Source organism: Oncorhynchus masou, chromosome 20 (assembly GCF_036934945.1).
Source record: "Oncorhynchus masou masou isolate Uvic2021 chromosome 20, UVic_Omas_1.1, whole genome shotgun sequence".
Taxonomy (NCBI): Eukaryota; Metazoa; Chordata; class Actinopteri; order Salmoniformes; family Salmonidae; genus Oncorhynchus; species Oncorhynchus masou.
In genome coordinates this window covers 10357880-10375775 of record NC_088231.1, presented here as the reverse complement: position 1 = coordinate 10375775, position 17896 = coordinate 10357880, and the positions used below count along the sequence as shown (strand labels likewise).

General features: G+C 42.0%; 1 protein-coding gene across 1 annotated transcript; it reads right to left on the bottom strand.

The window, feature by feature from the left end:
- Nucleotides 1–472: 472 nt before the first annotated feature.
- Nucleotides 473–16772, bottom strand: LOC135506932 (uncharacterized). The gene is made up of 7 exons (XM_064926366.1): nucleotides 16278–16772; nucleotides 15937–16067; nucleotides 15583–15750; nucleotides 12207–12365; nucleotides 10701–10797; nucleotides 10377–10498; nucleotides 473–4637 (listed from the first exon to the last, which is right to left on the bottom strand). The coding sequence occupies exons 1-7, from the start codon at nucleotides 16558–16560 to the stop codon at nucleotides 3699–3701; spliced, it is 1899 nt and encodes a 632-aa protein (XP_064782438.1). The 5' UTR covers nucleotides 16561–16772; the 3' UTR covers nucleotides 473–3698.
- Between the last annotated feature and the right edge of the window lie 1124 nt (nucleotides 16773–17896).

Sequence of the window (17896 nt, the reverse complement as noted above, 5' to 3'; positions counted from 1 at the left end):
AACGCAACATGTAAAGTTCTGGTCACAATTTTCATGAGCTGAAATAGAAGATCCCACAAATTTTCCCTACGCACAAAAAGCTTATTTCACTCAAATTTTGTTTACATCCTGTTAGTGAGCATTTCTCCTTTGCCAAGATAATCTATCCACCTGAGAGGTGTGGCATATCAAGAAGCTGATTAAACAGAATGATCATTATAAAGGTGCACCTTGAACTGTTGACAATAAAAGGCCACTCTAAAATGTGCAGTTTTGTCACACAACACAATGACACAGATGTCTCATGTTTTGAGTGAGCGTGCAATTGGCATGCTGACTGCAGGAATGTCCACCAGAGCTGTTGCCAGAGAATTTTTATTTCAACCTTTATTTAACTTGGCAAGTCAGTTAAGAACAAATTCTTATTTACAATGACGGCCAACCCCTGCCAAACCTTAACGCCCTATGGGACTCCCAATCATGGCCGGTTGTGATACAGCCTGGAATTGAACCAGGGTCTGTAGTGACGTCTCCAGCACTGAGATGCAGTGCCTTAGACCGCTGCGCCACTCAGGAGCCCGAATGTTATTTTCTCTATTATAAGCTGCCTCCAATGTCGTTTCAAAGATTTTGCCAGTATGTCCAACCGGCCTCACAAGCACAGATCAGGTGTGACCACACCAGCCCAGGACCTCCACATCCAGCTTCTTCATCGGCGGGATCATCTGAGACCAACCACCCGGACAGCTGATGAAACTGAGGAGTATTTCTGTCTGTAATAAAGCCATTTTGTGGGGAAAAACTCATTCTGATTGGCTGGGGCTGGCTCCCCATTGGGTGGACCTATGCCCTCCCAGGCCCACCCATGGCTGCACCCCTGTCCAGTCATGTGAAATCCATAGATTAGGGCCTAATGAATTTATTTCAATTGACTGATTTCCTTATATGAACTGTAACTTAGTAAAAATGTTGCAATTGTTGCATGTTTATATTTTTGTTCAGTATATGTTCGTATGTAATGTTGGAAATTGCCAGGGACCTCTCGATACGATACCAAAACGATAATTAGGTGCCGAAACGATATGTATTGCGATTCTCACGCTTCTATATGTATTGGGATTCAATACTGTAACTTTATTGCAATTCGATGTTCCAAACATATTGCTCAACATATGTCTACTGCATTGGGACAAGAGAGCCATTACAGAACTCGTTTTATTCAGTCATGAAAATAAGTGCTGAAAACATCTTGGATCCATCTTGAAAAAGAAGATGGAGAACCAGATGTGAAGGAAAAATCCTGGAGTTTCGGTGCAGGTACAGCCGACTAACGCAAAAATAATATTGTGATAGTCAAAACGATACAATATATTGTAAAAAATAATATCCTGATATATAACTGTATCGATGCCCACCCCCAAACATTAGTAAATAGTGTTCAACTTCAATAAAATTACAATATTTTGGCTATGCCAGAACATCAAACAACAAGTCAGTATCATGTGACAATGTGACCCAGATGCTCAACTGAGGGACTTAGTAAAAATAATTGTAAAAACTCTTACCCCAGTACACTTCACATGATGACTATAATATGTCAGCTAACGAGAATGGTTATCAACTGGCTTTCCCTCGGGACCCAAATTGAACCAGATCGCCTCAGTCGCGACCCAATATACCGTAGCAATTATATGACAATGGAACAACATTCCCGCCTCTTTCATTGTCAATAATTACTCACTGGTTTGAGAACACAAAATTAATCAAAATGGCACCGCTAATAGCTCTATATTAAAATACTGTGATTTAAAAAATCTTCAAAGTAATTTATTTTCTGAAAAATGTAAGTTCATTATCATTTCTACACACTTTCTACCTGGTTTAAGTCGTCTAAGTTGAGACTAATATTTTTGTAAAAAATAAAGAAGAAAAATACAGTATATATGTATTATATATATTTACACATATATACAGTTGAAGTCGGAAGTTTACATACACTTAGGTTGGAGTCATTAAAACCCGTTTTTCAACCACTCCACAAATTTCTTGTGAACAAACTATAGTTTTGGTAAGTAGGTTAGGACATCTACTTTGTGCATGACACAGTTGTTTACAGACAGATTATTTCACTTATCATTCACTGCATCACAATTCCAGTGGGTCAGAAGTTTACATAGACTAAGTTGACTGTGCCTTTAAACAACTTGGAAAATTCCAGAAAATTATGGCATGGCTTTAGAAGCTTCTGATAGGCTAATTTACATAATTTGAGTCATTTGGAGGTCAACCTGTGGATGTATTTCAAGGCCCACCTTCAAACTCAGTGCCTCTTTGCTTGACATCATGGGAAAATCAAAAGAAATCATCCAAGACCTCAGAAAAAAAATTGGAGACCTCCACAAGTCTGGTTCATCCTTAGGAGCAATTTCCAAACGCCTGAAGGTACCACATTCAACTGTACAAACAGTAGTATGCGAGTATAAACACCATGGGACCATGCAGCCGTCATACCGCTCAGGAAGGAGACGCGTTCTGTCTCCTAGAGATTAACGTACTTTGTTTGCGAAAAGTGCAAATCAATCCCAGAACAACAGCAAAGGACCTTGTGAAGATGCTGGAGGAAACAGGTACTACAAATCTATAACCACAGTAAAAGTCCTATATCGACATAACCTGAAAGGCCGCTCAGCAAGGAAGAAGCAACTGCTCCAAAACCGCCATAAAAAAGCCAGACAACGGTTTTCAACTGCACAAGGGGACAAATATCATACTTTTTGGAGAAATGTCCTCTGGTCTGATGAAACAAAAATAGAACTGTTTGGCCATAATGACCATCGTTATGTTTGGAGGAAAAGGGGGGAGGTTTGCAAGCCGAAGAGCACCATCCCAACCGTGAAGCACGGGGGTGGCAGCATCATGTTGTGGGGGTACTTTGCTGCAGGAGGGACTGGTGCACTTCACAAAATAGATGGCATCATGAGGCAGGAAAATTGTGTGTATATATTGAAGCAACATCTCAAGACATGGGTTAAGAAGTTAAAGTTTGGTTGCAAATGGGTCTTCCAAATGGACAATGACCCCAAGCATATTTCCAAAGTTGTGGCAAAATGGCTTAAGGACAACAAAGTCAAGGTATTGAAGTGGCCATCACAAAGCCCTGACCACAATCCTATAGAAAATGTGTGGTCAGAACTGAAAAAGCATGTGCGAGCAAGAAGGCCTACAAACCTGACTCAGTTACACCAGCTCTGTCAGGAGGAATGGGCCAAAATTCACCCAACTTATTGTGGGAAGCTTGTGGAAGGCTACCCAAAACTTTTGGCCCAGTTAAACAATTTAAAGGCAATGCTACCAAATACTAATTGAGTGCATGTAAACTTCTGACCCACTGGGAATGTGATGAAAGAAATAAAAGCTGAAATAAATCATTCTCTCTACTATTAATCTGACATTTCACATTCTTAAAATAAAGTGGTGATCCTAACTGACGTAAGACAGGGAATTGTTTAATAGGATTAAATGTCAGGAATTGTGAAAAACTGAGTTTAAATGTATTTGGCTAAGGTTTATGTAAACTTCCAACTTCAACTGTATATATAAAAAATTTTACTTAGACACCCGTCACCCATTCCAAACCTTCCTGCGACCTACCAGTTGAGAATTGCTAAGCTAAATAATGGTTCCCAGATATCCCCTGTGTACATCTCAAGCCTACACTGCTACAATTTTTCCACGTTGTGGATACTCCTATGTCTGATAAGGCTACTCAGGAAGGAGAAGCTCTTGTAACATCGTTTGCACTTGAAGGGCCTCTCCTTGGTGTGAACGGTCTGGTGCCTCTTCACATAGTTCGCCTCAGTGAAGCGCTTCCCACACGTGGGGCAAGTGTATGGCTTGTCGGCGTCCGTCCTAATGCTCGGCCTCCCACGTTGTGTCCCAATGACACCAGAGGAGGTAGAAGTAGGAGCAACCACCCTCAGGTGGTTAGTATTTGAGCTCCCTCCTTGACCTCTAGCCATTGTTTGGGTGTGGTTGGGATTGTGTGCTGTGTTACAGGATAAGTACTTCTTGTGGTGAACGCCTATCGTGACCCTGTCTGTATTGGTGGGGTAACCATGAGGTAACTGAGAAAGGCTAGACCCAGGCCCAGGCTTTCTATGAATCCAGTCACCAGGCATTAGACAAGACCCTGAAGGAGAAGACAGACTTCCTGTTAGACTCCCACCAGATGGGTCTCCCACCACTCTCTGTGAAGGCTGAAGCCCAAGGTGACCTGCTCTGTTCATCATGGATACTGTGGTGTTTGTATCATAGGAACAGGAGGGTCTATTTTTATCAGCCCCAGATCCTGCTCCATCCCTGCACTGAGACTGTGAAGAGAAGGGTCTGGGCTGCAGACCGGATACATGACTGGAGCCTCTGTCTCTCTGATGACCACCAGGACTGTTATTCAGTCCACCTGTCCACTGGTTGTGTTCTGTGTGGTGGTGGGGTCTCTGTCCTTCGCGGTTGGGTCCTGGTTCTGACTCGCGAAGGAAGAGCGACGGCTCCTGATCCAGTGTCCTGATCCGGGGCCAGGGTTTGAGACCAGCCACTTCAGAGGTCCAGTCTCTCCTGCCAGCAACACCAGATATCCGCACGTCCTCATGGACTGCAGACTGTAAATACAAATTGATACATTTTTATATAAGAAACACCTTTCTGTACACACAGAAACATGACATTATAAAATGCTAACCACAGTCAACTACCTAACCATATGGAAACATTGGAGTTTATTGTTTTAAAGAAAATCCCTGTGTTGATTCAAGAATGAAGTATGTTTTGGTTGGGCTGAGATATAGGAAACTCAGTCCCTGCAATGATACAAAAATAACCAAGTCAGTCAGCACAGGTTCAATTTTGTATTTGATTTCAACAAGATGGTCATACACTCCACATGGGACAGTGACGTTTTCAACGAAAATCACAGAAGTGTGGTACTGAAGCAATCTTTCCCATTGAAAGCACTTCAGCCAAGCCTGAATTCAAGCAATAATGACACAGAAAGTTAAAAATATATATAACTAGATTATAGCTTCCGTCCAAATGTTGTGAATTATATATATATATATTCATGTCAGTCATTAGTCAACTCCACTACACTTAAGTTACTTCAGACAGTGAATGATAACGATGACAAACTATGCTAACTATTCTACCAGCCTGTTTAAATGAGTGTTAGCATGCTAATAGCACACCCTGCACCCGAAAATGTATATTATTAGGGGTATGCAGGGCCTTGATAAAGATATCAACAAAGTATGGGACATTTCAAACAAAAATCTCAGCTAATGAGAAAACAGTCATAGTATTTAAAGTAAGAGAATTAAAAAGTTTTAACAAGACAACCTTGGTTCTAATTTGTATGGGCTCCAATGGCAGATTTTGAGCAATTTTTACATCCATCCCCCAGTAGAGGGGGATGTGAAGATGCTGGAGGAAACAGATACAAAAGTATCTACAGTGCCTTGCGAAAGTATTCGGCCCCCTTGAACTTTGCGACCTTTTGCCACATTTCAGGCTTCAAACATAAAGATATAAAACTGTATTTTTTTGTGAAGAATCAAAAACAAGTGGGACACAATCATGAAGTGGAACGACATTTATTGGATATTACAAACTTTATTAACAAATCAAAAACTGAAGAATTGGGCGTGCAAAAATTATTCAGCCCCTTTACTTTCAGTGCAGCAAACTCTCTCCAGAAGTTAAGTGAGGATCTCTGAATGATCCAATGTTGACCTAAATGACTAATGATGATAAATACAATCCACCTGTGTGTAATCAAGTCTCCGTATAAATGCACCTGCACTGTGATAGTCTCAGAGGTCCGTTAAAAGCGCAGAGAGCATCATGAAGAACAAGGAACACACCAGGCAGGTTCGAGATACTGTTGTGAAGAAGTTTAAAGCGGATTTGGATACAAAAAGATTTCCCAAGCTTTAAACATCCCAAGGAGCACTGTGAAAGCGATAATATTGAAATGGAAGGAGTATCAGACCACTGCAAATCTACCAAGACCTGGCTGTCCTTCTAAACTTTCAGCTCATACAAGGAGAAGACTGATCAGAGATGCAGCCAAGAGGCCCATGATCACTCTGGATGAACTGCAGAGATCTACAGCTGAGGTGGGAGACTGTCCATAGGACAACAATCAGTCGTATATTGCACAAATCTGGCCTTTATGGAAGTGGCAAGAAGAAAGCCATTTCTTAAAGATATCCATAAAAAGTGTTGTTTAAAGTTTGCCGCAAGCCACCTGGGAGACACACCAAACATGTGGAAGAAGGTGCTCTGGTCAGATGAAACCAAAATTGAACTTTTTGGCAACAATGCAAAACGTTATGTTTGGCATAAAAGCAACACAGCTCGTCACAATGAACACACCATCCCCACTGTCAAACATGGTGGTGGCAGCATCATGGTTTGGGCCTGCTTTTCTTCAGCAGGGACAGGGAAGATGGTTAAAATTGATGGGAAGATGGATGGAGCCAAATACAGGACCATTCTGGAAGAAAACCTGATGGAGTCTGCAAAAGACCTGAGACTGGGACGGAGATTTGTCTTCCAACAAGACAATGATCCAAAACATAAAGCAAAATCTACAATGGAATGGTTAAAAAATAAACATATCCAGGTGTTAGAATGGCCAAGTCAAAGTCCAGACCTGAATCCAATTGAGAATCTGTGTTAAGAACTGAAAACTGCTGTTCACAAATGCTCTCCATCCAACCTCACTGAGCTCGAGCTGTTTTGCAAGGAGGAATGGGAAAAATTTTCAGTCTCTCGATGTGCAAAACTGATAGAGACATACCCCAAGCAACTTACAGCTGTAATCGCAGCAAAAGGTGGCGCTACAAAGTATTAACTTAAGGGGGCTGAATAATTTTGCACGCCCAATTTTTCAGTTTTTGATTTGTTAAAAATGTTTGATATATCCAATAAATGTTGTTCCACTTCATGATTGTGTCCCACTTGTTGTTGATTCTTCACAGAAAATACAGTTTTATATCTTTATGTTTGAAGCCTGAAATGTGGCAAAAGGTCGCAAAGTTCAAGGGGGCCGAATACTTTCGCAAGGCACTGTATATCCACAGTAAAACAAGTCCTATATCGACATAACCTGAAAGCCTGCTCAGCAAGGAAGAAGCCACTGCTCCAAAACTGCCATAATTAAGCCAGGCTACGGTTTGCAACTGCACATGGGGACAAAGATTGTACTTTTTGGAGAAATGTCCTCTGGTCTGATGAAACAAAAATAGAACTATTAGGCCATAATGACCATCGTTATGTTTGGAGGAAAAGGGGTGAGGCTTGCAAGCCGAAGAACACAATCCCAACCGTGAAGCACGGGGGTGGCAGCATCATGTTGTGGGGGTGCTTTGCTGCAGGAGGGACTGGTGCACTTCACAAAATAGATGGCATCATGAGGTGGGAAAATAATGTGGATATATTGAAGTAACACCTCAAGACATCAGTCAGAAGTTAAAGCTTGGTCGCAAATGTGTCTTCCAAAAGGACAATGACCCCAAGCATAATTCCAAAGTTGTGGCAAAATGGCTTTAGGACAACAAAGTCAAGGTATTGGAGTGGCCATCACAAAGCCCTGACCTCAATCCTATAGAACATTTGTGGGCGGAACTGAAAAAGCGTGTGCGAGCAAGGAGGCCTACAAACCTGACTCAGTTACAACAGCTTTGTCAGGAGGAATGGGCCAAAATTCACCCAACTTATTGTGGGAAGCTTGTGGAAGGCTTCCCGAAACGTTTGACCCAAGTTAAACAATTGAAAGGCAATGCTACCAAATACTAATTGAGTGCATGTAAACTTCTGACCCACTGGGAATGTGATGAAAGAAATAAAAGCCGAAATAAATCTCTCTACTATTCACATTCTTAAAATAAAGTGGTGATCCTAACTGACCTAAGACAGAGAATTTTTACGAGGATTAAATGCCAGGAATTGCAAAAAACGGAGTTGAAATATATTTGACTAAGGTGTATGTAAGCCTCCGACTGCAACTGTAATTTTCTTCTCCGCAATGAGTCTGGATCTGAGTACCTCCCAGACCCTTCACCAATGTGAACACATTCGGCGCCGACTGATTGGTCCAGAAACCGATGGGTTGGGCCAGAGCCAGAACACACATGGATAAAGCGGAGGTTTGAAAATTCGTCATTGGCTTTGATACTCTAAACCCCAAACTTCAACTAAATCTGGGGAGAAGTCTGTCCATAATAAAGTGCTGCTCTGCCGCCTTAACAACACTATCAATAAGGCAGGTTCTACAGGCCCTAGTTTTGGCGCACAAATATGGACTTAGGAAAATTACAATTGGCTCAGAACCGAGGCAGCACGGCTGGCCCTTAAATGTACACGGAGTGCTAACATTAATAATATGCATGTCAATCTCTCATGGTTCAAAGTAGAGGAGAGATTGACTTCATCACCTGTTTTGTAAGTACTGTAAAAATGTTGAATGCATCGAGCTGTCTGTTGAAACTACTAGCAAATAGCTCAGACACCCATGCATACCCCACAAGACATGCCACCAGAGGTCTATTCACAGTTCCAAAGTTCAGAACAGACTATGGGAGGACCACAGTGCTACATAGAGCCATGACTACATGGAACTCTATTCCACATCAGGTAGCTGATGCAAGCAGTATAATCAGATTTAAAGAACAGATAAATACACCTTATGGAACAGCGGGGACTATGAAGAGACACACACATAGGAACAGACACAAACATACACATGCTAACACACGCACTCTACACACACGTACACATGGATTTTGTGTTGTAAATAAGATGTTGTGGAGTAGTGGCCTGAGGGCACATACTTAAGGTGTTGTGAAAAGTGCAAATGTAATGTCATGTAATATTTGTATATATAGTAGCTGCCTTAAAGGCAAGGTTCACCCATTTTGAATGTTATATTGTTTTTGTGCATCTCTGAGTGATGTTCTATCGATTCCCTGGGCCATTTCATGTTTTCATGTGTATCTGAGTTACTGGCGTTCAAGCAGGCAGAAAAGCGTCCGGTATGATGTAGCACCGTGTTAAGTCTCTCACTACACTGGAAGTTAATAGGAATATTACTTTAGATCATGAAAACATCTATCATACATCTCAGATTTCAATACTGGCCAATGTCATAACTCAGGGAGGATGTCTTCTCTCCAATAAGCCTTGGAACATATTTTTGTGATATTCCTACCTCAAGAAATGTGCAATTTAACAGAGGGTCTTGCACATTTTTCCTATTTGTCTGCCTCTTTAGTCCAGGGTGCATTGCATGGTGCCGTTGACAAAGATGTTACAGAAAGGAGATAGGAATCCAATGAATGAAGCAACTTATAAAGCCCCACCCAGCAGACTGTCGACCAATCGCATTCATGTTGTCATACTGCGTCACGCGGTTTCTAAGCTAATCATCACGCATTCCCTTCTCAAAGTCATTGTATATGTCGAGAAACATGCCTATTTTCCTCTAAAGTACATAATGTCACGATTCCAAAGCTATATGATATTACAGATAGCAAGTTAGTTATTTAAAATCTCTGAAAATATTTGTAATGTACTTCTTCTTGACAAACATTGTGCTGATGTTGAGTTTTTGAATTACTCAGAATGCACCATGCTGGCATCTCCTCAAAAGTATATTTGCTGTTGCCAATGTTAGACTCCACTGTGAGGCACATCAATCTGCAGGTTGAACATGGTGAGATTGATATTGCAGGTTGTTTAGGCGATTTAACAGCTAAATAGCTACGTCACATGCTGATATTATATTTGGTATTATTGTTTGTAGCTATGTTTGCTAGCTTGCTACATAGATAGCCAGCCAGCCAATAGAAAGAGCATTGCATTGTGTAGCCGACTTGAGCTTCAACAGATTTCCACAACGATATCCTTCATGAATACAAATACTCTGATTGGTTAGAGAGGATACAAACGCTGATGACTTTGTTTTGTACAACGCCCCTCATCACCACAAATGACTTCAATGATGGCAGTCTCAGAGTAAAGTGTGAAGCTAAATAAGAAGATAAATAATTTGGAGTCATCAGGCTAATCGAAGGCAGGCTAAAGGCAATACCTGTACGGGGGTTAACCTGATGCGCCATCAGTCTATGTGAATCACAACTATAGGAGCATCACTAGCCGTGTCTGTTCTTTCCCACCACATACGGACACCCCGTCCCCGTAGACCAAATCTACACCTCGCCCTAGTCTCAGCCAGTCTGTTATCATGGAGATGTTGTTTTGTGTTCGACTGTCTGTTTCTGGTTGTGGTTAACAGTGTTGTTGCCCAGCCCAGAGCTGAGGACACTTTCCCATCCACTGACCTCCACTATGTCGCCTCCGGTCCTGGCCTGCTCGGTGACGTCGTCCACAGGAACCTTGGCTGCACCGGTCTGGGAATCCAAGATGACCGCCCAGTCTCCTCTGTTAGCTTCGAGCCAACCACCTGCAGGAAGAGGTTACATGGCAGAAAACTCAACATATGGAGTTTGAGTCAATTACCTGGTCAAGTTCAAACATTATAATGTTTGTTTTAGTAGATAAACACAAGTTGTATTTATTTCATTTTATGCAGGTGCATCTCTATTCCTATTGATGTATATATACACATAGTATATAAATGTTCTCGATATGTATTTCTCCCTTACCTTCATCCCAGATCTTTAGTACACTCTCTGGTTTGTTCTCTATTGTCTCCTCTTTGACCAGCTGCAGATCAGGCATCCCATCCTCTTTGTCTACTGACTGTAAGAGATAGAGGGAGAGGATCAAGAAATCTGATATGATTTTGCACTTCCTAAGGCTTCCACTATATGTCAACTGTCTTTAGAAACTTTTTTCAGGCTTCTGCTATAAAGGAGGGGGAATGGGAGCTGAATGAGTCATGGGTCTGGCAGAGTGTCTCAGGCTCGTGACGTGCGCTCCCGACAGAGTTAGCTCTCGTTCCAGTGCTTTTCTTCAGACATAGGAATTCTCCGGTTGGAACCTTGATGATTTATGTTAAAAACATCCTAAAGATTGATTCCATACATCGTTTGACTTGTTTCTACGACCTGTAACGGAACTTTGAGTTTTTTTCTGGACGTAGTGCTCGCGCATCATGAAGATGGATTACTGGGCTGAACACGTTAACAACAAGTGGCTATTTGGACATAAATGATGACTTTATGGAACAAATCAGTCATTTATAGTCAAACTGGGATTCCTGGGAGTCCATTCTGATGAAGATCATCAAAGGTAAGGGAATATTTATAATGTTATTTCTAACTTCTGTTGACTCCAACATGGCGAATATTTCTTTGGCTGGATTGGGCTGTACTCAGATCCGTAAAGTAAAACAAAAATCTGACACAGCGGTTGCATTAAGGAGAAGTCTATCTTTAATTTTGTGAATAACACTTGTATCTTTTATCAATGTTTATGATGAGTATTTCTGCAAAATCACCGGATGTTTTGGAATCAAAACACTACACGTAACGCGCCAATGCAAACTAAGATTTTTGGATATAAATATGCACATTATCGAACAAAACATACATGTATTGTGTAACATGATGTCTTATGAGTGTCATCTGATGAAGATCATCAAAGGTTAGTGATTAATTTTATCTATATTTCTGCTTTTTGTGACTCCTATCTTTGGCTGGAAAAATGGCAGTTTTTTTGACTTGGCTATCACCTAACATAATCATATGTTGTGCTTTCGCTGTAAAGCCTTTTTGAAATCGGACACGATGGGTAGATTAACAAGAAGTTTATCTTTCATTTGCTCTATTGGACTTGTTAATGTGTGAAAGTTACATGTTTCTAAAAAATATTTTTGAATGTCGCGTGCTGCTATTTCAGTGGAATGTTGTCGAGAGGTTCCGCTAGCGGAACGTCTGCCCGAGAAAGGTTAAGACTAAATTAATCAAGACCTGGGCCCGTATCCACAAAGTGTCTTGGTGTAGGAGTGCTGATATAGGATCTGTCCATACAATCATATTTATTATGAACAGCGATCAGCACTCCTACTCTGAGATACCCTGAGTAAAAGTGCTGATTGAGGATCAGGTCTTAATCATTACGATCTAAAAAGGCAAAACTGATCCTAGATCAGCACTCTTACTCTGAGAGGCTAATACCATTCAGACAGTAGTTCACAGTGAACTCACCTCACTGAGACTGTGTGTGGTCCTGTGCTGCTCAGCTGGGTCCTCTGTGGGTTCAGGAAGTGTAGTCTGGTTGTCCTCCATGACCATGGTCCCCCCAGGGTTCCCCAGACCCTCCTCACACCCCTCCTCCTTCACCAGCAGCACCTCTGGACCCTCCTCCTGGAAGAGAGAGGTGATACAGACTACAGACATATACTCCCTCAGGTACGTACACACAGATAAACACACTTTCAACATGGAGTGTTTACCCATCCCCACTACACTTGAGTCCTATACTGTAGTTACAGAATGACTTCACTGTTGTTAAACCCATCATGGTAGACATAAATATGTTGTGGATAAATAAGGTAGCTATCATAAGTCAAGTCATACAACCCTGACTAGACTATTTTGAAGTGTACATTGTGTTTGTTAGTGTCTGGGTATGTGTATGTATATTTAGTAAGTGTATATTGGTTATAAAGCGCTGTTGTGTGTATGAATAGTCTATTTCCCTTTCATCAATCTACACACAATACCCCATAATGACAAAGCACAAACAGGCTGAGACATTTTTGCACATTTATTAAACATAAACAGATATATGACATTTACATAAGGATTCAGACCCTTTACTCAGTACTTTGTTGAAGCACCTTAAGCAGTGTTGAGACTTCTTGAGTATGACACTACAAGCTTGGCACACCTGTATTTGGGGAGTTTCTCCCATTCTTCCCTGCAGATCCTCTCAAGCTCTTTCAGGTTGAATGGGGAGCATCACTGCACAGCTATTTTCAGGTCTCTCCAGAGATGTTAGATCGGGTTGAAGTCTGGGCTCTGGCTGGACCACTCAAGGACATTCAGAGACTTGTCCTGAAGCAACACCCGTGTTGTCTTGGCTGTGTGCTTTGGGTCATTGTCCTGTTGGAAGGTGAACCTTGGCCCCAGGATAAGGTCCGGAGCAGGTTTACATCAAGGATCTCTCTTTACTTTGCTCCGTTCATCTTTCCCTCGATCCCGATTAGTCTCCCATTATCTGCCTCTGAAAAACATCCCCACAGCATGATGCTGCCCCCACCATGAAACACTGTAGGGATGGTGCCAGGTTTCCGCCAAACTTGACGCTTGGCATTCAGGCCAAGAGTTCAATATTGGTTTCATCAGACCAAAGAATCTTGTTTGAAGATTTTATGTGCATTTTGGCAAACTCCAAGCAGGCTGTCATGTGGCTTTTACTGAGGAGTGGCTTCAGTCTGGCCACTCTACCATAAAGGCATGATTGGTGGAGCACTGCAGAGATGTTTGTCCTTCAGGGAGGTTCTCCCATCTCCACAAAGCAACTCTGGAGCTCTGTCAGAGTGACCATCAGGTTCTTGGTCACCTCCCTGACCAAGGCCCTTCTCCCTCGATTGCTCAGTTTGGCTGGGCGGTCATCTGTAGGAAGAGTCTTGATGGTTCCAAACTTCTTCCATTTAAAATTATGGAGGCCACTGTGTTCTTGGGGACCTTCAATGCTGCAGAAATGTTTTGGTACCCTTCCCCAGATTTGTGCCTCGACACAATCCTGTCTATGCACTTTAAGGACAATTCCTTCAACCTCAAGACATGGTTTTGCTCTGACATGCACTGTCAAATATGGGACCTTATATAGACAGGTGTGTGCCTTTCCAAATCATGTCCAATAAATTAAATTTACCACAGGTGGGCTCCAATTAAGCTGTTGAAACATCTCAAGGATGATCAATGGAAACAGGATGCACCCGAGCTCAATTTCGTGTCTCATAGCAAAAGGTCTGAATACTTATGTAAATGAGGCATTTATTTTCTAAAAACCTGTTTTCACTTTTTCCTTATGGGGTATTGTGTGTAGATTGAGGGGGAGAAAAAAGAAATGAAACTTCACAGCCTTATTCTAAAATGTAAAAAATGTGGAAATAGTCAAGGGGTCTGAATATGTTCTTAAAGCACAGTATATTAAAAGGAAATTTCAATGAAAGTCAGAATGAAATGTCCCATTTTGTGTTTATTAAACAAACACGTTTTAAATACACCATATGAAAACCACACATACAAATGACTCAAATAAAAATGAGCAAAAAGAGTCTGAGAAAAAATTAAGTAGTTGAACAGAAGTAAATGAAAGTCATTTGTGAACATCATATAGCCTACACGGTACAAACACAATATGTAACAGACTTTTTCAGCTCACACATTTCCATATATCACACAATGTCTGGACGCAATATTCTACCCAGGAATATTAAACACTGAAATCTGATACTCTCGTTATTACAAATGCATCTGTGGGTCTTTTCTGCAGACAACAATGCAGGGTTTGATTTAAACGTCAGAAGTTGTGTTATAGAGTGGAATGTTTTTTCTGCTGGTGTATACGAAGGTAGCACCTTTCTGGGAACCTCTACCAGCAGTGCGTTCAGACGAACGGCCTCTCTCCTGTGTGGACCTTCAAGTGCATCTTCAAATGGTGGTGGCGGGAGAACCTCTTCTCACACTGGGGGCAGCTGTAAGGTTTCTCCCCTGTGTGGACCCTCTGATGCCTCTTCAGGTCACCAGCCTGGGTGAAACGCATGTGACACTGGGTACAGCTGTAGGGTTTCTCCCCCGTGTGGACCCTCTGGTGGATCTCCACCTTCTGGGAGCAGCTGAAGCCTTTGCTACAGAACATGCAGAGGAACCGTTTTTCTTTACTACCGCCTGATATTCCTCCCCCTCCCCGAGCCTGGACTCTAGCCCTGTCATTTGAGTTCCATGCCTGATCGAAAAGGACATGGCTGTGTGAATCGGAAGGTGCCATTGACGTAGACACTGGGTCGCGATTCCTGAACACGTGTAAAGGGGAGTGGGTTGTAACATTTGGATTTGTCTCTAAGCTTTCCCTGTAGTCTAAGAATTCACTGGTGTTGCCCTGTGAGTGTCCTTCCCCTAAGTGAGTCTTGTCTGCATTCCATGTCAGAGGGGTGTCACCCTCCACTTTCACCTCATCCACGATTATAACCCCCTCTTTCTTATCTAGGCACCCTTCAGAGTATACACTACTACTATACCGGTTCCATTCCCCTCTAAACATATCAGTCTGTCTCTCTAAACCCAAGGATATGTTGCCAGGGTCCATCTCTGTAGTGTAAGAACAAGACGGATCATCATCACCACCAGTGTCTAACGTGTCACCATCCCCACAGGAATGAACAGGCCTCTGGCTCTGGTGAAATACCGGTAAGAACTCTGAGCCAGGAGCAGGAGGACAGCCCAGTGGCCCCTGCCCCAGTCTCTCTGGTTCTGATATTTGTTCAGATCCTGTGTCTAAGAGCCTGTGTGTTACAGTTAAAGTCTTGGTGTCTGTCTCTGAATTGAGGACGGCATCCGGCCTTCCACTGACCTCCATGATGCTGCGTCGGGTCCTGGGCTGGGATGCGGCAGCAGCGGTGGTGGGGTCCTCCGTGGCTTCATAGGGTCCATTCTGGATGTCTCTGCTGTGCCGTGGATTCTCCTCTCCTTCAGATCTCTCCTGCTTGACCCCAGGGCCTGCAGCCTCTGCATCTGCAGACTGACAAAAAGAGGGGAGGTTATTACCACTACATGAGGGGAAATGAATAACAATGCTGTAGGGAAGTCTCCCCTATGGCAGATACATTTGGATGCACATGTAAGCAAGTGAATAGCTGAGGGAAGCCTTTCTGAAACTTGTCACATTTGATGTACTGTAATTTTAATGGACCACTGTTGCACATACCTCTATTACGATAACGTGCTGGGTTGAGGTTCCACTCCCTTCATCTACAGCTATGGGTTCGTCATTTCTCCATGTATTGTGGCCCGCTGGCTTCACAAAGTTCCTGTGGCTTCCAGTGAGTTGTCCTTCACCTGAGAGAGTGATTGGGTGAAAAGAGGTAGTTAGGTTAGGTGCTGTCAATGCTTTATTGACCGTTGTACACTATTGAGTTTTGACGCAGTCTAGAATTGACAAGGATGTAAGTAACACTTCTCATAACTTCTTGCAAGATAAAGTAATCACTGGAATTATTGCATACTATCCAAACACATGTGGTCAGAAGGGAACGGGGCAAAATGTACCTCTTGCCATTCCTCTATATCGGTCGACGATCTTGGCACTACTGGGACGACTGGCGACGACGCGCTCTCGTATTGTCTTCTCTGCGCGCTCCCGTGCCACCTTCAGTTCCAGTAGTTGTAATTTCCTCCGCAATCCCCTGTTTTCTTTCTGGCTTTGAGTTATTTCCAAACGAAACACTGCATAGTCGTCGTCTACGAGTTTACAGATCTCTGCCACGGCTGCATTCGCTAGCACCTCCATAATGGAGGCTATTTGAGTGTGAAAAACCATACAGTCAGCCATTGTTAGCAGCTAGTTAGCGTCACCTAGATAACATCTATCAACCAAGTCCTGTCTCCAACGCGAATTAAAGACTACTTGGGGCAAGTATGTGATGCTTAGCAGTTAAATTAGTCATATTTTAGTTCCATTAGGTTAATAAATGTCTAAAAAATAACAATAAAAACGCCAACGTTTAAATTGTTCTCGGTCACTGTTTACTTCCTTTTTAGACTGAAGAGAAAGGATTTGATTGGTTGGCGTCATGGGGCGTGATTAAATGGAACAAGGAGTGCTCTGAGCTACTCTTTGAAATGCTATTGCTTGCTGCATTATAAATTAATTTAAAAAATTCACAGCCAGTGTATACACCACTGAAATATACATAAATACAAATTAACAATCACAACTTTTCATGATCAGTATCCGTGACACTCAGAGCAGACTGTTTAGAAAGAACAGGGTGTTATCTATAATATATATCTATATATACACAGTACCAGTCAAAAGTTTCGACACACCTACTCATTCCATGTTTTCCTTTACTTTTACTATTTTCTATATTGTAGAATAATAGTGTACCCATCAAAACTATGAAATAACACATATGGAATCACGTAGTAACCAAAAAGTGTTAAACAAATCTTTTTTTTTTATATTCATCAAAGTGGCCACCCTTTGCCTTGATGACAGCTTTGCACACTCTTGGCATTCTCTCAACCAGCTTCATGAGGAATGTTTTTCCAACAGCCTTGAAGGAGTTCCCATATATGCTGAGCACTGCTTTTCCTTCACGGGGAGAAACGTAAGCAGTGGGGCTTGAGATGTGCACAGGGGAGATCTGGGAACCGTTCTTTAGCTGACATAGTATAGTTATCATGTGAAGTGTCTTGGGGTAAAAAGTGTAATTAACCACATACCCCTCATTAACCATTTGGTAACTTGTCATTTGAAACAGGCTTGTGTAAATATGCTTTTAGAGAGACAGTAAACCTAGCCTAGAACAAGGACATTGAATATTTACCTGACTGACTAGATGGAATAAAGTCATTTTATTGTGCTCTAATTTATTCTTGCTAACATGCTGTTCTTTCTAAACAAGTCTGCTCTCTGCTTAAAAGATACTGATCATAGGAAATTTGATGTGTAATGTGATAAGCAGTACCATATTTCAAAAAACAGCTTGCATACTTTTTAAAAAGTAACCACATTTCATTTTGAGCTATGACGCCAACCAATAAGATCCTTTATTTTCAGTGTAAATGGCTGAGTCCCAAGTAGTCAAAAGGAGTTTAAAAACAAGATGCAATTTATATTCATGCTCCACGAGGTGAGGCCAAAGGTAAGATTAGAGCAATTA

Coding starts and splice junctions, on each gene's coding strand:
- LOC135506932 (XM_064926366.1), bottom strand. CDS start 16,560: ATGGCTGACTGTATGGTTTTTCACACTCAAATAGCCTCCATTATGGAG. Junction 16,068..16,277: donor ATATAGAGGAATGGCAAGAG/GTACATTTTGCC, acceptor TCACTCTCTCAG/GTGAAGGACAACTCACTGGA. Junction 10,499..10,700: donor ACTAAAGATCTGGGATGAAG/GTAAGGGAGAAA, acceptor CTCTTCCTGCAG/GTGGTTGGCTCGAAGCTAAC.